Raw genomic sequence first — 19,450 nt, forward strand, 5'->3', positions numbered from 1 at the left:
GTTGAGGTGGTTCGGACATGTAGAGAATGGAGCGAAACAGAATGACTTCAAGAGTGTATCAGTCTGTAGTGGAAGGAAGGCGGGGTAGGGGTCGGCCTAGGAAAGGTTGGAGGGAGGGGGTAAAGGAGGTTTTGTGTGCGAGGGGCTTGGACTTCCAGCAGGCATGCGTGAGCGTGTTTGATAGGAGTGAATGGAGACAAATGGTTTTTAATACTTGACGTGCTGTTGGAGTGTGAGCAAAGTAACATTTATGAAGGGATTCAGGGAAACCGGCAGGCCGGACTTGAGTCCTGGAGATGGGAAGTACAGTGCCTGCACTCTGAAGGAGGGGTGTTAATGTTGCAGTTTAAAAACTGTAGTGTAAAGCACCCTTCTGGCAAGACAGTGATGGAGTGAATGATGGCGAAAGTTTTTCTTTTTCGGGCCACCCTGCCTTGGTGGGAATCGGCCAGTGTGATAATAAAAAATAAATAATATAACTAATCCCAGATTGTAGCGAGGTACTTCGACCCTTGTTTGGTTCTCGTATAAATCTGGGGAAGAGTTAACCTCCATTTCAACACGAGAGTTTTACCAGAAACATTAAGGTGGGTGGAGTAGATATGGTGGTGGGTGGAGTAGATATGGTGGTGGGTGGAGTAGATATGGTGGTGGGTGGAGTAGATATGGTGGTGGGTGGAGTAGATATGGTGGTGGGTGGAGTAGATATGGTGGTGGGTGGAGTAGATATGGTGGTGGGTGGAGTAGTGAGGGTGGTGGATGTAGATATGGTGGTGGGTGGAGTATACAATATTTCTTATTTATAAATGCATTTATTTAAAAACCTGTAACAAAAGAACTGGGGTAGTTTTTGGGGGCTGGAATGGATTAATGGCATATCAATTAATTTCAATATGGAAAACTGATTTGATATACGAGCAAATTGAGTTACGAGCTCGGTCACGGAATGATCTAAACTCGCAAGTCAAGGTACCACTGTAATGCATTTTGCTCATAATTTGAAATCTCTATTAGTGGAACGCCATAAGGCAAAATACTGTAAAGTGGGGTCCTGCTTTTTTTTTTTTTTTAAACACACTGGCCATTTCCCACCAAGGCAGGGTGGCCCAAAAAACTTCCATCATCATTCACTATCACTGTCTTACCACAGGCATGCTTACACTACAGTTATGAAACTGCGACACTAGTACCCTTCTTTCAGAATGCTAGCTGCTGGCACTGTACTTCCCATCTCCAGGAATCAATTCCAGCCTGCCGGTTTCCCTGAACCCTTCCATAAATGTTACCTTGCTTACAATCCAACAGCACGTCTAGTCCTAAAAATCATTTTTCTCCATTTGCTATCAAACTGCTCACGTACGCCTGTTGGAAGTCCAAGCTCCTCGCACACAAATCCTCCCTTACCCCCTCCCTCCAACTTTTTCTACTGTATGTATTTGACAGTACATACAAACACGTTATCAAGATTTTACATGCATGTGAAAGTGAAAGGCAGCTACATCTCACTTTCTAGTGCAGCCTGGAATGTAACCTGCTGTATAAGAGGGGCCTGCCTGTATTTTGTTGTCATTACCTAACAAAAAGTCTCCTTACCCTTTCAGGAGGGGAAAAAAAAATTGAAGTGGACACTGGGAGCAATATTAATTTTGGGGGGTCTGAACACTGAACAGTGAAAAGGTTTATGTGGCTGCAAACAAAGGCAAATTTTCACCCATAAATATATAAACTACTATGTAGTGCAACAAATGGGAGAATAAAATGGCTACCATAATTTTAAGTCAATTTCAAATTTATGATAACCAAGTTACTACTGTTTTATAAAATATTTACACTGTACTTTTTGTATCTACAAATGACAACCTTTTCATTCAACTGCTATATGGTGCTGCTCTCAAGATCACAGCCTTCCTAGCCCAATATATTTATTTACCTGCTACAGTATGTACTATAATTATCAGATGCTGTTTAACCCGTAAACGGTGCAAACGTATATATACGTTTTTTTTCAACATTTGAATGAAAAAAAAATTTTTTTTTTTTTTTACATTTGAAAGTAAAAAAACTTTGATCTACTTGTTTTTTTTGTTATATTTGAAAATATGTAAAAAAAAAAAAAGGTAGATCTACTTTTGGAGCACTACACATGTGAACGTAGATCTGCCTGGACTGTTTACGGGTTAAATTAAAAAACTTTCCTTGAGCCTTAAATAATGTTCTACATTTTCCAGGAGTGATTATGCATTTACTTCTACTGCATCCTTTGCTAACTTAAACTATACTGTACTAAATGTCAAATTTTTACTGAATCTGGCTGCTTACACCAGTGACACACAACTGTATATTAACATTTAAAAGCCCACTGAAATTGTACACCACTAGCAAATTCAACTACTTTTTTCAAGGATTTTGTTAGTCAATTTTAACCAACGTTCTGCATCTACACATTATTTATTTACACCAACCTTCTTTTTTAGTGTCCCCAGGAGGTTCACCCTGTTTTGTTACCAAGTTCTTGCATCCTGTTTCATTGGGGTACCAAGACATTATATTCAATGCTCTGGAATTAAATTACAACTTAAAAATGAATACCCTGCAATATAAACTGAACTTTTTAAGACATGTAAATAGTTCAGATCTCTTTAAATTAACAAAAATGATATCTACTCAAGACGAACTACAGTTCGTAACAACTTTTCCCACACCGAGTACACAAGACATTCATTCAGTTCAAATGAACTCATCAGCAAGAATTCTTAGTTGTGAACTAAGGTGAGAAAAAATTAGTTTCAAAACAGATACCAATAGCTTCTTACCAAACAGTAGGAGAGCAAAGCAATTACAACCACTTGAAAATTAAAAAAAAAAATAAAACTGATATCAAATATATACTGAAGTTGGAACACCACCAGAGACCTTATAGAGTGCAAACATAGCTAAATGCATAAAGGAAGTAGAGAACTAGCCAAAACTTACAGACCAGTAGCCCTAACATCCCACATCATAATCTTCAAAAGTGACTAGATGCCAAATTACAAACTTTATGAAATGGCACAACTTGCATAATCCAAATCAGCACAGTTTTAGAACTAGATGATCATGCTTGTCAACTGTTAAACCACTGACAATTACAGAGGCATTGGAAAAATACCAAAACAAAGATGTGAAACACCTTTTGAAAAGGCGTTTGACAAATGGGATTATGGGGGGATTACACACAAAATGAGGGCCATAGACATAACAGGGAAGGTAGGCAGATGGATTCTCAGGTTTCTAACAGTGCAAATAATAGTAGTACCCCAAGGCATTGTCCTGGCACTTCTGTTTCTTATCTTCATAGCTGGCATAAAAGCACCTGTCAGTTTTATATCATTTGCAGAAGACACAAACATGAGTCAGTGCGGTAAAAGAAAGGGTATGCAAATAGTGTTAAAAATATCTAGCCAAGACAGGACTCGCAGCAATGGTTTTAAGTTGGAAAAATTCCGATTCATGAAGGATATAGGAAAGCACTGGTTTAGTAAGAGCTGTGGACGAGTGGAAAAAACTTCCAAGTACCATCATAGAAGCTAAAACATTGTGCAATTTTAAAAATAGGTTAGATAAATACACGAGTGGGTGCGAGATGGACCTGACCATCTTGTGCTACTAGGTCTGATGCCATGCTCCTGAAGTGAATGTGACCTGACCTGGAATATTGCTCAGTGTTGAATGCCCCATTCAGGGCAGGAAAGTGTGTGTGTGCTGGAGCAGATGCACAGATCATTTACTGCCAGCAGAGCCCCAATAAAGCATTTAAATTATTGGGAATGCCTTACAGTACTAAATACGTAACCACTGAAGCAGAGGAGAGATACAAGATAATATATACCTGGAAAGAACTCTAGGGCCTGGTTACAAATCTGCACACTGCCATAACATACTGGAGCGACATGGGAGGAAGTGTAAAATAAACCCAGTCAAAAGCAGGGGTACAGTGGGCAAAATAAGAGAACACTATCAACGTCCATGGCCCCAGACTATTCAACATCTTACCAGAAGATATCAAAACACTGCTGGGACAAGTGAAGAAGTCTTCAAAAGAAAACTAGACTAGAATCTTCACCGGGTGCCAGATCAATCAGGCTGTGATGACTGTGTGGGTCAGTGGGCCACCAGCAGCAACAGCCTGGTTGACCAGGCAAGCACCAAACAAGCCTGGCTCATGACTAAGCTCAGTAGAAAAACTCTCAGAACTCATGAAAGGTATCCCAACAAAGTTACTTTTACCATTATGTACTTTAATATTCATAAATGAATGATACATTCAGCCCCCCAAAGCCATGGAGTGCTAATTCATTGAATTCATTATTGAACTTCTTATTTATGGACAACTGAAGAATAAACTTTAGTTGAATTAGGTGTAAAAAAAAAAATTTCAGTGAAGGGGCTTGATGCATGGCCCTCAAATTAAAAAGTGCCAACTGGACTGTCGAAAATCTGCTCAATGAATTTCCCATAATTTTTTTTTATTATACACAAGTCAACAAGACTAGTGTGGTTACCTGGAGGTTATTCCGGGGATCAACGCCCCCGCGGCCCGGCCCACGACCAGGCCTCCCGATGGATCAGGGCCTGATCAACTAGGCTGTTACTGCTGGCCGCACGCAGTCCAACGTACGAGCCACAGCCCGGCTGATCCGGCACTGACTTTAGGTATCTGTCCAGCTCTCTCTTGAAGGCAGCCAGGGGTTTATTGGCAATTCCCCTAATGCTTGATGGGAGGCTGTTGAACAGTTTTGGGCCCCGGACACTTATGGTGTTTTCCCTTAGTGTACCAATGGCGCCTCTACTTTTTATTGGGGGCATTTTGCATCGCCTGCCCAGTCTTTTACTTTCGTAGGGAGTGATTTCTGTGTGCAGATTTGGGACCATTCCTTCCAAGATTTTCCAAGTGTAGATTATGATATATCTCTCCCTCCTGCATTCCAACGAGTACAAGTCAAGTGCTTCCAAGCGTTCCCAGTAGTTAAGGTGCTTGACAGAACTTATACGTGCAGTAAAGGATCTCTGTACACTCTAGATCTGCGATTTCACCTGCTTTGAATGGAGATGTTAATGTACAGCAGTATTCCAGCCTAGAGAGAACAAGTGATTTGAGAAGGATCATCATAGGCTTCGCATCTCTCGTTTTGAAAGTTCTCATTATCCATCCTATCATTTTCTTTGCACGTGTGATCGTGGCACTGTTGTGATCCTTGAAAGTGAGATCCTCAGACATTACTATTCCCAGGTCTCTTACATTATTTTTCCGCTCTATTGTATGGCCGGAGTCAGTAGTATACTCTGTTCTAGTTATTATCTCCTCAAGTTTTCCATAACGGAGTAGTTGGAATTTGTCCTCATTGAACATCATATTGTTTACCGTTGCCCACTGGAAAACTTTGTTTATATCTTCTTGGAGGTTAACCGCGTCCTCAGCAGATGACAGCCTCATGCAGATCCTAGTATCATCTGCAAAGGATGATACGGTGCTGTGGTGTATATCTCTGTCTATGTCTGATATGAGGATAAGGAATAAGATGGGGGCGAGTACTGTGCCTTGTGGAACAGAGCTCTTCACTATGGCAGCCTCCGATTTAACTCTGTTGACCACTACTCTTTGTGTTCGATTTGTTAGGAAGTTGAAGATCCATCTCCCCACTTTCCCAGTTATTCCTTTAGCACGTATTTTATGGGCTATTACGCCATGATCGCATTTGTCAAATGCTTTTGCAAAGTCTGTGTATATTACATCTGCATTCTGATTTTCTTCCAGTGCATCCAAGGCCATGTCATAGTGATCCAGTAGTTGTGAGAGGCAGGAGCGACCTGCCCTGAACCCATATTGCCCTGGATTGTGCAGATTTTGGGAATCCAGGTGATTTGCAATCCTGCTTCTTAACACTCTTTCAAAGATTTTTATGATGTGGGACGTCAGAGCTATTGGTCTATAGTTCTTAGCTAATGCTTTGCTGCCACCTTTATGGAGTGGGGCTATATCCGTTGTTTTAAGTGACTGTGGAATTTCACCCATGTCCAAGCTCCTCCTCCATAGTGTACTTAGGGCACGCGAGAGGGCTTTCTTGCAGTTCTTAATGAAAACAGAGTTCCACGAGTCTGGGCCCGGGGCTGAGTGCATAGGCATGTTGTCAATGGCTTTTTTGAAATCTATCGGAGTTAGGGTAATGTCGGAAATCTGGCATACATTTATGGAGTTTTGAGGCTCATTCTGAAGAAATCATTTGGGTCGTCGATCCTCAGACTGATTAGTGGTTCACTAAACACAGAGTCGTACTGGGATTTCAATATTTCACTCGGAAAACGTCACCTTAGCACACAAAATGAGCTCGAGTTTTTAAAACATTTGACAGACATTTTATTCAAATTATTAATTTGAAGGGTTAGTAACAAAGGATAGTTCAATAAAGACAGTTGCTTATTATCAGCAAATGAAGGCCACTGGTCTTCTTCCTCAGAATGCAACCCAGAGCAATAAAACCCAGCTACCTACCTACTGCTTGGTGAGCTAGTGTAAGGAAACATGCCCACCATTTTCACTTATGGGTTCAGACCCAGATCCCTCAGCTGAGAGCCGAAGATGCTACCATGCGAGCCACAAGCCCAGTACCAACAATACCACCAGTCCGATAACATTCTTCTTTGCAAATATACAGGGTCTAAAGCCAGCAACAAACAACAAAATACCTTTCATCCGTGGACTGCTTGCAGAGGCAAAGGCAATGTTCGCGGCTTTCACTGAGACCCACAAAGGATCACTTGGACAATGAAATATGGATCCCAGGTTACAACCTATACAGATGTGACAGAGTGAACAGGCAAAAGGGGGGGGTTGGCCTGTACATTGCAGAGTCACTTGTTTGCACAGAACTGCTTAATGCCTCAAATGACGTAGTGGAAGTTTTAGCAGTAAAGGTCGAGAACCAAAACCTAGTCATTGTGGTAGTCTACAAGCCTCCGGATGCAACATCCCAGCAATTCCAGGAACAGCTGTTAAAAATTGACCACTGTCTGGAAAATCTTCCAGCTCCTGCACCCAACATCTTGCTCCTGGGGGATTTCAACTTAAGGCACCTAAAATGGAGGAATATAGCAAATAATATTGTTGCAGTAATAACACCAGGAGGCAGCTCTGATGAAAACTCACACTCACACGAGCTTTTAAATCTCTGCAGAAAATTCAATTTAAACCAGCAAATAATAGAGCCTACTAGACTGGAGAATACACTAGACCTCATATTCACTAACAATGATGATCTGATAAGAAATGTCACCATATCAAAAACAATATACTCAGATCACAACATAATTGAGGTTCAGACATGTATGCGAGGAGCCCCAGACCGACAAAATGAGACTAGTCACGAGGGAGCATTCACCAAATTCAACTTCAATAACAAAAACATAAAGTGGGACCAAGTAAACCAAGTCCTAACCGATATAAGCTGGGAAGATATACTAAGCAACACAGACCCAAACTTATGCCTAGAACAGATTAACTCGGTGGCACTCGATGTATGCACAAGGCTTATTCCTCTAAGAAAAAGGAGGAGTAGATGTAAAATAGAAAGAGACAGGCGCTCCCTTTACAGGCGACGGAAAAGAATAACAGAGCGGCTAAAAGAGGTCAATATATCTGAAATGCGCAGGGAGACACTGGTCAGAGAAATAGCAAGCATCGAACTTAAGCTAAAAAAATCCTTTAGGAGTCAGGAATCGCGGGAAGAACTAAAAGCTATAAATGAAATCGAAAGAAACCCAAAGTATTTCTTCTCCTATGCCAAATCAAAATCGAGAACAACGCCCAGTATTGGGCCCCTACTTAAACAAGATGGGTCCTACACAGATGACAGCAAGGAAATGAGTGAGCTACTCAAGTCCCAATATGACTCAGTTTTTAGCAAGCCGCTAACCAGACAGAGTCGAAGATCAAAATGAATTTTTTATGAGAGAGCCACAAAATTTGATTAACACAAGCCTATCCGATGTTATCCTGACGCCAAATGACTTCGAACAGGCGATAAATGACATGCCCATGCACTCTGCCCCAGGGCCAGACTCATGGAACTCTGTGTTCATCAAGAACTGCAAGAAGCCCCTATCACGAGCCTTTTCCATCCTATGGAGAGGGAGCATGGACACGGGGGTCGTCCCTCAGTTACTAAAAACAACAGACATAGCCCCACTCCACAAAGGGGGCAGTAAAGCAACAGCAAAGAACTACAGACCAATAGCACTAACATCCCATATCATAAAAATCTTTGAAAGGGTCCTAAGAAGCAACATCACCACCCATCTAGAAACCCATCAGTTACACAACCCAGGGCAACATGGGTTTAGAACAGGTCGCTCCTGTCTGTCTCAGCTACTGGATCACTACGACAAGGTCCTAAATGCACTAGAAGACAAAAAGAATGCAGATGTAATATATACAGACTTTGCAAAAGCCTTCGACAAGTGTGACCATGGCGTAATAGCGCACAAAATGCGCGCTAAAGGAATAACAGGAAAAGTCGGTCGATGGATCTATAATTTCCTCACTAACAGAACACAGAGAAGTCGTCAACAGAGTAAAGTCCGAGGCAGCTACGGTGAAAAGCTCTGTTCCACAAGGCACAGTACTAGCTCCCATCTTGTTCCTCATCCTCATATCCGACATAGACAAGGATGTCAGCCACAGCACCGTGTCTTCCTTTGCAGATGACACCCGAATCTGCATGACAGTGTCTTCCATTGCAGACACTGCAAGGCTCCAGGCGGACATCAACCAAATCTTTCAGTGGGCTGCAGAAAACAATATGAAGTTCAACGATGAGAAATTTCAATTACTCAGATATGGTAAACATGAGGAAATTAAATCTTCATCAGAGTACAAAACAAATTCTGGCCACGAAATAGAGCGAAACACCAACGTCAAAGACCTGGGAGTGATTATGTCGGAGGATCTCACCTTCAAGGACCATAACATTGTATCAATCGCATCTGCTAGAAAAATGACAGGATGGATAATGAGAACCTTCAAAACTAGGGAGGCCAAGCCCATGATGACACTCTTCAGGTCACTTGTTCTATCTAGGCTGGAATATTGCTGCACTCTAACAGCACCTTTCAAGGCAGGTGAAATTGCCGACCTAGAAAATGTACAGAGAACTTTCACGGCGCGCATAACGGAGATAAAACACCTCAATTACTGTGAGCGCTTGAGGTTTCTAAACCTGTATTCCCTGGAACGCAGGAGGGAGAGATACATGATTATATACACCTGGAAAATCCTAGAGGGACTAGTACCGAACTTGCACACGAAAATCACTCACTACGAAAGCAAAAGACTTGGCAGACGATGCACCATCCCCCCAATGAAAAGCAGGGGTGTCACTAGCACGTTAAGAGACCATACAATAAGTGTCAGGGGCCCGAGACTGTTCAACTGCCTCCCAGCACACATAAGGGGGATTACCAACAGACCCCTGGCAGTCTTCAAGCTGGCACTGGACAAGCACCTAAAGTCAATTCCTGATCAGCCGGGCTGTGGCTCGTACGTTGGTTTGCGTGCAGCCAGCAGCAACAGCCTGGTTGATCAGGCGCTGATCCACCAGGAGGCCTGGTCACAGACCGGGCCGCGGGGGCGTTGACCCCCGAAACTCTCTCCAGGTAAACTCCAGGTAATAGGCCCTTAAGGATTGCAACAGCCCTCACCCTAGGTAATTTACACTATAATAACTGTATTAATGAGCACCTGTACCTAAATAAACTTACTTGCCCCAGGTAATCCAGATAAACCCCCACAAACCCTATACATTTATAACTCGTTACTGTCAATACACAAGCCCTTACAATCTTAATCTGAATTTTCATTTTAGAATAAACCTTTTGGCTACATCAGTGTCTACAACACCCATGAAGGAAAAAATCATGCAAGCATGCATTTTTTAGACAAAATTGGATAAGTTTAAAACTTTAACTCTTCTTTTTCAAAGATAGAAACTTCAGATTAAGGTTGGAAACACTACTTTTATATTTTGATCAGTAAGTTTATTTAAGCAGAGATACACATAAGTACAATCATATACAGTGTAAATTACCTAGGATATACCAAAAAGTTAAGTAATATTACCCAAAATGCAGTGTATAGCTTGGGGGCTTATCAATGCAAGTCATATGTAAAACATTAATTCACACCATAATTCTCAGTTAAGGATTTACCTCATGTTCATCATATGTACACTTCCCTATTTTTATTTTGTGGGGGGGGGAGATGGGGGGATGAGGGGGAGGGGGTAAAGTTTTTTGAAAACGTCCAAAAATTCAATATAGTTAAATTACTACTAGAGTAAGAGTCAATAGCCTGGGTATTGGCAGGGCAAGCATACTGCCCCCCAACCAAAAAAAAAAAAAAATTACTATGTATAGAAAAAAAAAATACTATGTATAGAGGGCAGCGGCGGCCATGTTGAACCCAGGATAATAACGTCACATTAAGGTAACCATCAGACTGAACCCAACACCCTGGTAACAACCTCTCCACCAACCATCACCGTCCCCACCATGATAGAAACAAACTAAAATATAAAACGAACTATCAATTCCACGAGCCAAAATAAACGAGGCTAACCCTAAATAAAACATTATTACACGTATCCGCCGTTAAGAGTGATTATTAGTCCTTTTAGGCTTCCCTACATACTCACGCCACCAAACTGCCTATAAAGAAACATACTACCCTCAGCGAAGCCGGAAAAATAGAAAAAACACCCCACAAACCGTATCCCTGACAGCAAGGTCTTACACAAATGTCAACCCACAACCGTGCACTCTCCCTTTTCCTCCCTATTTAGCCTCCTCGTCGCCCTCAATCCCCTCAGAATTAACCTCCCCGGTCCCCTGGGACAACAAACATGCACAAACCAACAAAATCCAGATGCAATACTTACAAAAAATAAACAAAACTAAAGAAAGAAAACCTTATCACGAGCTGCGGCTGAACAACGCGTGGAAGTGTAAGTGGGGGGAGGCGGCCCATCCACCACCAGCCACTACACTTTATTTAACACCCACTACGCCCTTATTATGTTCTCACGCCCACTCACACTGCTCGTATGAATGCCTCCACGCCCCTGCCTCCGCCCACGGCCACTCTAGGCTAGAGTGAAGGCGGGTAAAAGGGTGGAAATTGGTGTTTTAGAAGCACTTGGGAGGGTTCCAATGTGGAGAGTAACCGTGAGTCAGTGTGTGAAGGCGGCAGCTTCAAACTCTCTCTCAACTACCATATAACTCACCATCAACTACCATATAACTCACCATCAACTACCATATAACTCACCATCAACTACCATATAACTCACCATCAACTACCATATAACTCACCAACAACTACCATATAACTCACCAACAATTACCATATAACTCACCATCAACTACCATATAACTCACCATCAACTACCATATAACTCACCATCAACTACCGTATAACTCACCAACAATTACCATATAACTCACCATCAACTACCATATAACTCACCATCAACTACAATATAACTCACCATCAACTACCATATAACTCACCATCAACTACCATATAACTCACCAACAATTACCATATAACTCACCATCAACTACCATATAACTCACCATCAACTACCATATAACTCACCATCAACTACCATATAACTCACCATCAACTACCATATAACTCACCATCAACTACCTGGAGTTTACCTGGAGAGAGTTCCGGGGGTCAACGCCCCCGCAGCCCGGTCTGTGACCAGGCCTCCTGGTGGATCAGAGCCTGATCAACCAGGCTGTTACTGCTGGCTGCACGCAAACCAACGTACGAGCCACAGCCCGGCTGGTCAGGAACCGACTTTAGGTGCTTGTCCAGTGCCAGCTTGAAGACTGCCAGGGGTCTGTTGGTAATCCCCCTTATGTATGCTGGGAGGCAGTTGAACAGTCTCGGGCCCCTGACACTTATTGTATGGTCTCTTAACGTGCTAGTGACACCCCTGCTTTTCATTGGGGGGGGTGGTGCATCGTCTGCCAAGTCTTTTGCTTTCGTAGTGAGTGATTTTCGTGTGCAAGTTCGGTACTAGTCCCTCTAGGATTTTCCAGGTGTATATAATCATGTATATCTCCCGCCCGCATTCCAGGGAATACAGTTTTAGGAACCTCAAGCACTCCCAGTAATTGAGGTGTTTTATCTCCGTTATACGCGCCGTGAAGGTTCTCTGTACATTTTCTAGGTCAGCAATTTCACCTGCCTTGAAAGGTGCTGTTAGAGTGCAGCAATATTCCAGCCTAGATAGAACAAGTGATGACCTGAAAAGTGTCATCATGGCCTTGGCATCCCTCGTTTTGAAGGTTCTCATTATCCATCCTGTCATTTTTCTAGCAGATGCGATCGATACAATGTTATGGTCCTTGAAGGTGAGATCCTCCGACATGATCACTCCCAGGTCTTTGACGTTGGTGTTTCGCTCTATTTTGTGGCCAGAATTTGTTTTGTACTCTGATGAAGATTTAATTTCCTCGTGTTTACCATATCTGAGTAATTGAAATTTCTCATCGTTGAACTTCATATTGTTTTCTGCAGCCCACTGAAAGATTTGGTTGATGTCCGCCTGGAGCCTTGCAGTGTCTGCAATGGAAGACACTGTCATGCAGATTCGGGTGTCATCTGCAAAGGAAGACACGGTGCTGTGGCTGACATCCTTGTCTATGTCGGATATGAGGATGAGGAACAAGATGGGAGCGAGTACTGTGCCTTTGGAACAGAGCTTTTCACTGTGCCTGCCTCGGACTTTACTCTGTTGACTACTACTCTCTGTGTTCTGTTAGTGAGGAAATTATAGATCCATCGACCGACTTTTCCTACAATTAACTCACCAACAACTACCATATAACTCACCATCAACTACCATACAACTCACCATCAACTACCTTATAACTCATCAACTAACTTATAACTCATCATCAGCTACCTCATAACTCACCATCAACTACCTCATAACTCACCATCAACTACCTCATAACTCACCATCAACTACCTCATAACTCACCATCAACTACCTTATAACTCACCGTCAACTACCTTATAACTCACCATCAACTACCTTATAACTCACCATCAACTACCTTATAACTCACTATCAACTACCTCATAATTCCCCATCAACTACCATATAACTCATCAATAAGCTGAGGTCAGTGGTCACCTGCGGTCATACCTGTCCTAAGCTCTGGGAGTTAGCGTGGGGTGTTACCAAGCACCATGGCTTGTTGTAGTGTTTTAGAATCTCAGGTTAAAGTGTTGAAGAAGGAGGTTCTACTTCTTCATGAGGAAAACAGGAGGCTGAAGCTTCGCCTAGATGAGTTTGGGAGTGAGTGTGAGAAGGATTTAGCTGGTAAGGAGGAAATGGTCACTAGCAGTGATAGTGGCAGCCGCTTTAAGTGGCAGGTGGTTCCAGTTCAGGAAGAAGGAAGATAAGGAGGGTAAACAGAGAAGATGTGAAGGTAGGAAATCGATTCTCTGTTCTTCAGGACGAGTGCACTTCAGTGGTTAGTGAGGTTGAAGGTACCACTGATTCCCCTGCTAATCAAGGTAAGAATATTTTAATAGTAGGAGATTCTTAGGTAAGATATATGGACTGTGCTTTTTGTAACAGAGACAGAAAGGTCAGACAGAGAGTGTGACTTCCTGGAGCTGGTGTTGGTGGCATAGTCAGCAGGTTGGATAATATTGTCAGGTAATGGGAACAAGCCCATTATCTGTCTTAGTGCTGGGGGTAATGACATTGGGGAGGGCAGGAGACAGGAGCTGCTGGATAAGTACAGGTCAGCCATAGAAGTAGTTAGGTCTAAAGGAGGGATCCCAGTCATATGTAGCATCTTGCCTAGAAAGGGATTGTGCAATGAATGGATGTCTTGGGCAAGTAGTATAAATTGCTGGCTAGACAGGTACTGCAAGGAACTCGCAATCCCATTCATTGATAACTGGGACCTATTCTTTGGCAAACGTGATATGTATGCAAGAGATGGGGTTCATCTCTCTGGGGATGGAGTGGTTGCATTAGCCAATTCGATTGAGAGGGTAATTGATGACTTGTCTAGGAATTTAAACTGATAGATTATAGAGGTATGGGTGTTTGTGAGAAACAATCAGGCTGTAGTGTTAGGGTTAAAAACAGCAGTTATTACCGGGATACCTCAGGGATATGTTTAAAATAAAGTTGCTAGTAATGGCAAATCAATTGATCAACAAACAAAGAGAGATAGCAGGGGGCAGCGAGTGACTAGCTCCCTTAAGGTTTACTAATACAAATAGTAGGAGTCTAAGAAATAAGATAGATGAGCTAAAATTACTTGCAAGTGTAGGTAATATAGATATTATTGGTATAACAGAGACCTGGTTCAACCTGAAAGATAGAGAAATGCCTTCTGAATGCAACATACAGGGATATAAACTATTCCACACTATTAGGGTCAACAGGAAGGGTGGTGGAGTGGCGATGTATGTCAGAGAAAATTTAAATTGTCTTAGACATTATATAAGATTAGAAACATCGAACACAGAATCTGATTGGCTACAGTTTCTCGAGGGTCGTGACAAATTAATTCTGGGTGTGATTTATAGGCCCCCAAACCTTGATAGGGAGTGCAGTAAGCTGTTATGGGACGAAATTTATAAGGCATCTAGATATGAAAATGTTGTGATAATGGGAGATTTTAACTTTAGACAAATTGATTGGAACAATATGACAGGAAATCTTGAGTCTAGTGACTTTCTTGATACGGTCCAGGATTGCTTTTTAGAACAGGTTGTAACAGAACCAACTAGAGGAAGCAGTCTGCTTGACTTGGTTCTTGCCAACAAAGAGTCACTGATTAATAATCTTGAGGTTAAAGATGAGCTTGGGAAAGTGATCACAAATCACTTAGTTTCAATATATCATGGAATTACCATCTTGGTTGCCAATATGACGTTTTTCAGAGCATAGTTCTAGCTGCCCAGACAACTTTTGTTCCAAGTAGTGAAATTAGATCGAACAAAAATGATCCCAAATGGATGAACAATAGATTAAAACATCTCATTGGTCAAAAGAGAGGCATATATAGGCGTATCGAAAGAGGGGATGGGCAGTTAAGAAATCAATATATTCAATTAAAGATAGAAATACAGAAAAGAATAAGAAAAGCAAAAAGCGATTATAAGGCTAAGGTCGCAAGGGATTCAAAAACTACCTCATAACTCACTATCAGCTACCATATAACTCACTATTAACTACCATATAACTCACCATCACTACTTTATAATTCACCATCAATTACTCTATAGTTCCGGGGGTCAACGCCCCCGCGGCCCGGTCTGTGACCAGGCCTCCTGGTGGATCAGAGCCTGATCAACCAGGCTGTTGCTGCTGGCTGCACGCAAACCAACGCACGAGCCACAGCCCGGCTGATCAGGAACTGACTTTAGGTGCTTGTCCAGTGCCAGCTTGAAGACTGCCAGGGGTCTGTTGGTAATCCCCCTTATGTGTGCTGGGAGGCAGTTGAACAGTCTCGGGCCCCTGACACTTATTGTATGGTCTCTTAACGTGCTAGTGACACCCCTGCTTTTCATTGGGGGGTGGTGCATCGTCTGCCAAGTCTTTTGCTTTCGTAGTGAGTGATTTTCGTGTGCAAGTTCGGTACTAGTCCCTCTAGGATTTTCCAGGTGTATATAATCATGTATCTCTCCCTCCTGCGTTCCAGGGAATACAGGTTTAGGAACCTCAAGCGCTCCCAATAATTGAGGTGTTTTATCTCCGTTATGCGCGCCGTGAAAGTTCTCTGTACATTTTCTAGGTCGGCAATTTCACCTGCCTTGAAAGGTGCTGTTAGTGTGCAGCAATATTCCAGCCTAGATAGAACAAGTGACCTGAAGAGTGTCATCATGGGCTTGGCCTCCCTAGTTTTGAAGGTTCTCATTATCCATCCTGTCATTTTTCTAGCCGATGCGATTGATACAATGTTATGGTCCTTGAAGGTGAGATCCTCCGACATGATCACTCCCAGGTCTCTGACGTTGGTGTTTCGCTCTATTTTGTGGCCAGAATTTGTTTTGTACTCTGATGAAGATTTAATTTCCTCATGTTTACCATATCTGAGTAATTGAAATTTCTCATCGTTGAACTTCATATTGTTTTCTGCAGCCCACTGAAAGATTTGGTTGATGTCCGCCTGGAGCCTTGCAGTGTCTGCAATGGAAGACACTGTCATGCAGATTCGGGTGTCATCTGCAAAGGAAGACACGCTGCTGTGGCTGACATCCTCGTCTATGTCGGATATGAGGATGAGGAACAAAATGGGAGCGAGTACTGTGCCTTGTGGAACAGAGCTTTTCACCTAAATGCAATTTTCCACATATTGAATAGAATTGGATTAAGACAAGAACCTTGTGAGACACCCGCTGTCGGTATAAAAGGCACTGTTGACTTGCCATGAAAGGTAGGAATGATTTTTCTTTGAGTTAAGAAGTTATGTATAAATCTGAGAAATGTCTAGTTATGGTCAGGTAGGTCAATAAGTTTGTATATAAGACCATCATGCCATAAGCTATCAAAAGCATTATGAACATCTCTGGTGGCAATTAGGGCAAGATTGCCCTGATGTTTCAGACTCGCTACAGTATCAAAAATAATATTTATTGCATGATGGGTACCTCTATGTGTCTTAAAGCCAAACTGTTTTTCAGTAAAAGGTGATTAAACTCCATATAGTAGTTCAGTCTGTTGGAAATGATCTTTTCAAGAACTTTCCCAGTGACTTCAAGTAATGATATAGGTCTATAGTTTTCTGGTTGATTGATGGATGTTTTTATTGGGTTTAGCGAGAAAGATCATCCTAGCAGTCTTAAAAACAACTGGAAAATGTCCGGAGGCCAAGATGGCATTAAAGATATTAACCAAAGACTTTACAATTTCTGGGTAGGAACTTTATTTGTTTCATTGTTATTCCAGAGAGACCAGGGGCTCTATTTCGCATTCTTCCAATAACCTGACTCATCTCAAGTAGTGTGATAGGTCTAGTAAGAGGGTGGGCGTCTTCAAGAGTTGATGTAACGATGGAAGGTAGTGGTTGTAGATCATCTAAGTTCTCATCTCTCCATTCATTGACCAACTGATAGTGATTATTATTAAATCGACGACTGTTATTGTGGGAGAGAATTTTCTCCCATACATCACCCATCAAATTAGCCTGGTCCCGTGGATCATCAAGTTTAATCTCAATCTCTTCATCATCATCATCAGTGAAGGTATGAATTAGGTAGGTAGGAGCCTTGTGTTTTGCACTTAAAAGTTGCCGAATCTTACTCCAAAATTTTGCAGGCTCTCGTTTATACTTATTAGCTTTTAGAACTTGCAATTTCCATAAGTCACGTTTATGATGACTAATCATGTTAATTAATTCTTGCCTCAATCTATACAATGTAGCTACTGGTGGTTGCCGCGTTTGAAGATGCCTTCGACATTCTGTTTGATAATTTCTCATACCGTCTCTAATTTCCCTCGTAGGTTTATATTGTTGGTAGATCTTTGTGGAAGCTAATTGGCAAGTTGCATTAGTAGCATCAATTATTCGATTGTGAAGGGACCTGATTGCGTCGTCAATTGCAGTGGAAGGTAGATTTTCCAATGGCAATTTCATCTTCATCCAGAAATGCCCTAAAGGGGTCAAATCCTAGGGTGTTGATGTTTCTCTCCAGCATGCGGTCGACCGTGTTTCCACTTGGGCCACCACGCATGGGTTTAAATTTTCAAGTACCAAAACTCACCAAATTACTTTCACTAGACGCTCTGTTATCTCCGATCATCCTTTGTATCTCTATGGCTCCCGTATCCCCGAACGTGATACAGTCAGGTTTCTAGGCCTTCTCTTTGACCGTCGGTTATCCTGGAAACCTCACATTACCTCTCTGAAGTTAACTTGTCACAGCCGGCTAAACCTTCTTAAAACCCTTGCTCATCTTTCCTGGGGAGCTGATCGTCGAACTCTGCTTCGCCTACATTCAGCCCTCGTTTTATCGAAACTCGATTATGGTGACCAGATTTATTCCGCGGCCTCTCCTGCTACTCTCTCTAGCCTTAACTCTATCCATCACCAAGGATTACATTTGTGCCTTGGTGCTTTTCGCTCTTCCCCTGTTGAGAGCCTCTATACAGAAGCTAATGTTCCATCCTTGTCTGATCGCCGTGATGCCCATTGCCTTCGCTACTATGTACGCTCTCACGATCTACACAATCCTTTCATTTATAGAATGGTCACCGATATTAGTAGACATTCTTTATTCGTTCGCCGCCCCTGTTTGCTCCGTCCCTTTTCTCTTCGCCTACATTCACTCTTGTCTTCCCTTCAGTTACCACCTTTATATGTTCATGTAGCATCTCACTTTTCCCTACCCCCCTGGGAAGTTCCAGCTGTTCGGGTCTGTTCTTTCTCACTCCCTTGCTCGAAAGCTCAACTGCCTACGGTGGCTTCCCGCTCTCTTTTTCTTGATCACTTCCACTCCCATTCTCATGCCACCGCTGTGTACACAGATGGCTCTAAGTCTTCAGACGGCGTCGGATTCGCAGCAGTGTTTCCGGACAGCGTCGTGCGGGGGCATTTACTATCTTCGGCTAGCATTTTTACTGCTGAACTGTATGCCATTCTTTCAGCACTTATTCGTATCGCATCTATGCCCGTGTCATCATTTGTGGTAGTCTCAGACTCCCTTAGTGCTCTACAGGCTATACGAAAATTTGATACATCTCACCCCCTAGTTCTCCGTATCCAACTTTGGCTACGCCGTATCTCTACGAAGCATAAAGATATTATTTTTTGTTGGGTCCCTGGTCATGTTGACGTACAGGGCAATGAACAGGCAGACACTGCTGCACGGTCAGCAGTACATGACCTACCAATTTCCTATAGAGGTGTTCCATTTCTGGACTATTTTGCTACAATAGCTGCCCACCTTCGCGCCCGTTGGCAACAACGTTGGTCAACTCTGCTTGGTAACAAACTTCATTCTATTAAACCGAGCATAGGTTACTGGCCGTCTTCTTGTCATCAGTGCCGAGGTTGGGAGACCACTCTCTCCCGCCTTCGCATTGACCACACTCGTCTTACTCATGGGTATCTCATGGAGAGGCACCCTGTTCCTCTCTCTGAGCAGTGTCAAGTTCCAGTATCGATTAGCCACATTGTGTTAGACTGCCCTCTCTATCAACGAGCACGCAGAATTTACCTCCAACGTCGTCTTCGTTCTACTACTCTCTCTTTACCTTCCCTTCTTGCTGATGGACCCTCCTTTAATCCTGACTCTCTCATTGACTTCTTGACAACGGCTGATTTACTCCACAAACTCTGATGATACTTTTCGCTCTCCCCTCAGCCCTTT

The 19,450-nt window shown here is 42.6% G+C and overlaps 1 protein-coding gene across 4 annotated transcripts in view; it reads right to left on the minus strand.

Annotated features, from left to right (window-relative positions):
• Positions 1-11,115, minus strand: part of kra (basic leucine zipper and W2 domain-containing protein kra) — a 106,659-nt gene extending 95,544 nt beyond the window's left edge. Inside the window, exons 1-2 of one of the 4 annotated variants that reach the window (XM_053790142.2) lie at positions 10,968-11,102; positions 2,463-2,557 (exon numbers count right to left, since the gene is read on the minus strand). In XM_053790142.2, the coding sequence (XP_053646117.1) occupies positions 2,463-2,557; positions 10,968-11,056 (184 nt within the window). In that variant the 5' untranslated portion in view covers positions 11,057-11,102. Of the gene's footprint in view, positions 1-2,462; positions 2,558-10,967 lie in introns of all 4 variants that reach the window. The other 3 variants (XM_053790143.1, XM_053790145.1, XM_053790144.1) reach the window with 3 other exon arrangements.
• Between the last annotated feature and the right edge of the window lie 8,335 nt (positions 11,116-19,450).

The sequence above is a fragment of the Cherax quadricarinatus genome, chromosome 58 (genome assembly GCF_038502225.1).
Source record: "Cherax quadricarinatus isolate ZL_2023a chromosome 58, ASM3850222v1, whole genome shotgun sequence".
Lineage (NCBI taxonomy): Eukaryota > Metazoa > Arthropoda > Malacostraca > Decapoda > Parastacidae > Cherax > Cherax quadricarinatus.